The following is a 2,838-nucleotide window of genomic DNA, read 5'->3' as shown; positions in this document are numbered from 1 at the left end:
AAGGGGGGGGGGGGCAGCCCTTGTGGTATAGCGGTTTAGCGCCACCTCCAGCCCGGGATGTGATGCTGGAAACCCGGGATCGAGTCCAACGTTGGGCTCCCCGCATGGAGCCCGCTTCTCCCTCTGCCTGTGTCTCTGCCTCTCATTCTCTCTCTCGGTGTCTCTCATGAATAAATAAATAAAGATCAAAAAAAAAAAAAAAAGAAAACCAAACCCCAGGTTTTCTGAATCCAAGTTCATGTTCTATTGTACCCACTTATCTCCCATAATTACTCAAACATTTCAATTAAAAATAAAGCAGAAAATTTAAGTAAATTTCTATATCTTAATTTGAAATTGCAGTCCTTGGGAGAGCTTTTTATCATTTATGTAAATCGCTATAATTCTAATTGAAGTTGACAATGTTTATACAAATATGAAAATTCTCCTTAATGTCATGTATTTAGAAATAAGAGTTCAACACTTTTAAACCTGTGTTGCAGAGTGTGAGAAGGATGGTCCACTCCTTCAGCTCCTTCTAGAAACTCTATTTCTTCCAGTAGTTTGCCTTGAAGTTTTTCCACATCTGTCAGCTGCTCTTGCAAGCTTAGGTATTCATCTAAGCTGCTGTCCAGCTTGGGAAGCACAACCAGCATCTCATCCCTATTCTTAAACCAGTTCACCTATAAAAAGATAATTATCATCAGGGAAATTTTTACAGGGACAATTGTGAGATACGAGGACATGTGCCACAGAGATTTGTTAGATGGACATCTCATATGTATTATTCTATTTAAATCTCTTATTTAAAACCCTGAAGGGGTGATGGCATCATGGATACTTTACCGAAAATGATAACCAGGGCATTTAAGTTCACACAGCCATAAACTGAGAAACAAATCTCACAATACCGTGTAGTCACCACCACGCCACACAACACAGCATTAGCATCACTGGCGGCCATGATATTAAAATTCAGACTGAGGAGAGGCTAACCAAGAAAGGAACACCTAAAATAGTCACTGGTAAATGCATTTCAATGTATTAAAAAAAAAAAAGGTGTAACTTTTTTTTTTTCAAGTCATCAATCCACCTCCAGTGAGTAAGAGTGTGATTGTGTGTCTGTGTATGGAAGCATTTCCTACTAACAAGACATCAAATTGCCCTATTTCACTGACATTTCAATGTTATAGAGGACAATCTTCCAAAAAACCTTTTTTAAACAGTTTTACCCAGCAAAAGACGGTGATGATTTATTATTGTTGCCTTCACCTTAATTTCAGCTACTCTGGAAGAAAAGAGGCTGCGGGTGATCTCTCGCTCCATCTCTCTCTTGCTCTGCTTGCTCTCAGCCTGCTGGCCACCTCCACCATAGACAGCGCCAGCAAAGCCTGCCTCACCCCCAGCCGTCCAGTCCACCAGGGGGTCATACACAAAAGCCTCCAGCAATGTCAGCAGAGTCTCCCTGCCACGCCGCATGATGTGTAGAACCTGTATTCAGAGGTGTTTTAATCAGGTTTTGCCACAAGTTTCCTCACTAAAATGTAGTTTTTCATTCCACAAGATTTGTTAACAGGTACATTAAAAGGTGTAAGAGAAACAGCATACCTGCTCACATGAAAGCCTAAAAACACCTTCTACTCCAGTTACACCCAGTGCTGTTTCAATATTCTGTGTCATTCGAAAAGGTACTTTCTCAGGAACTCTAAGGCTTTTACCTTAAAAAGACAAAGTGTTATATTTTTGGCCTTTCATCAAAAACATTTGACCCTCACATAAATGTAAAAGTCCAATTTAATTTTACCTTTTTCAAAGCAAACATTGTAATCTATGTGAACCACTTCTCCAGTCGTCATATCTATGAGAACATTATCCAGGTGTCTATCTCCAAGGCCAATTATGTATCCGACCATAGACATAACTGCAGTAGACCTGGCATAAGACTAAACAAGAGAGGAGATGGGGAGGGGAGAGCAAGTTGTAATACCATTAGCAAACTTCCTTCCAACATGGATTTGATGCTCCAAAATGCACAAAATACCATAATCCCACTACCTCATTTCTACATAGCACTCCTCAGGGCTGCTGCCAAGTGGTCACAGAGGCTCTGCACTGAGTAGCTGTACACAACCCTGTGGTCTTTGTTGGACCTACTTAGTATTTGAATGCTGGATTTAAAAAACAAAACTATTTTCAAACTCCCTAGTTTTTCCCTTTCTCAAGCTTTTATTCTTCTTTTCATTTCATAATACCCTCTGTTCTACCCTCACATAGTCATGTCCATGCCTTATGAAAATAACTGCAATGTAAGATTTGAATACAGGTCTCAAACTACCAAGTCTGGAGGGAGACAAGGGGGAAGAAGAAGAGGGTGAACAACACAGACTAGACAGGAAGCAGGCAAAAGAAACAGTGACATTGATTATAGCCCAAAACAGAGCACGCACCTGTGTGACTCTCCACCATTCATCAGGTGTGGTACAAGATGACCAGAGCTCTTTAGCAAGGAGATTTGGGGGGGTAGCCTCCATTAACTCTTCTAATACTGCCTTCATTACATGAAGAGGCCAATCCCGTCGGGACACATCCAGGCTAAGTCCAACTGCTTTTAAAGCAGGACCAATTTTACTATAATAAAGTTCACTAGGACGAGGTACAATTCCAGGATTCTGAGGAGTTTGGTAGGAATCTTGGGCCTTAAAAACAAAAAAATTTGAAGAGAAGAGTCAACTTTATTTAAATAAAGATTATTTTGAATATATAGTATTTTAAAAACTGATTTTTGAGTGGCATTCTCCACCTACCTAATTCCACAGACCAAACAGATAATTCTTCTGGACTGTGCATCTACATTTCTTT

The 2,838-nt window shown here is 40.2% G+C and overlaps 1 protein-coding gene across 4 annotated transcripts in view; it reads right to left on the bottom strand.

The window, feature by feature from the left end:
• SMG1 (SMG1 nonsense mediated mRNA decay associated PI3K related kinase) overlaps positions 1–2,838 on the bottom strand; it is a 107,303-nt gene that overhangs the window by 23,750 nt on the left and 80,715 nt on the right. For all 4 annotated transcript variants that reach the window (XM_038540251.1, XM_038540249.1, XM_038540250.1 and 1 more), the window contains 5 exons: positions 2,427–2,675; positions 1,784–1,922; positions 1,588–1,697; positions 1,252–1,470; positions 472–662 (listed from right to left, as the gene is read on the bottom strand). In XM_038540251.1, the coding sequence (XP_038396179.1) occupies positions 472–662; positions 1,252–1,470; positions 1,588–1,697; positions 1,784–1,922; positions 2,427–2,675 (908 nt within the window). The remainder of the gene's footprint in view (positions 1–471; positions 663–1,251; positions 1,471–1,587; positions 1,698–1,783; positions 1,923–2,426; positions 2,676–2,838) is intronic.

The sequence above is a fragment of the Canis lupus genome, chromosome 6, assembly GCF_011100685.1.
Source record: "Canis lupus familiaris isolate Mischka breed German Shepherd chromosome 6, alternate assembly UU_Cfam_GSD_1.0, whole genome shotgun sequence".
Lineage (NCBI taxonomy): Eukaryota > Metazoa > Chordata > Mammalia > Carnivora > Canidae > Canis > Canis lupus.
The sequence above is the reverse complement of the archived record's forward strand: the minus strand, read 5'-3'. Positions and strand labels throughout refer to the sequence as shown.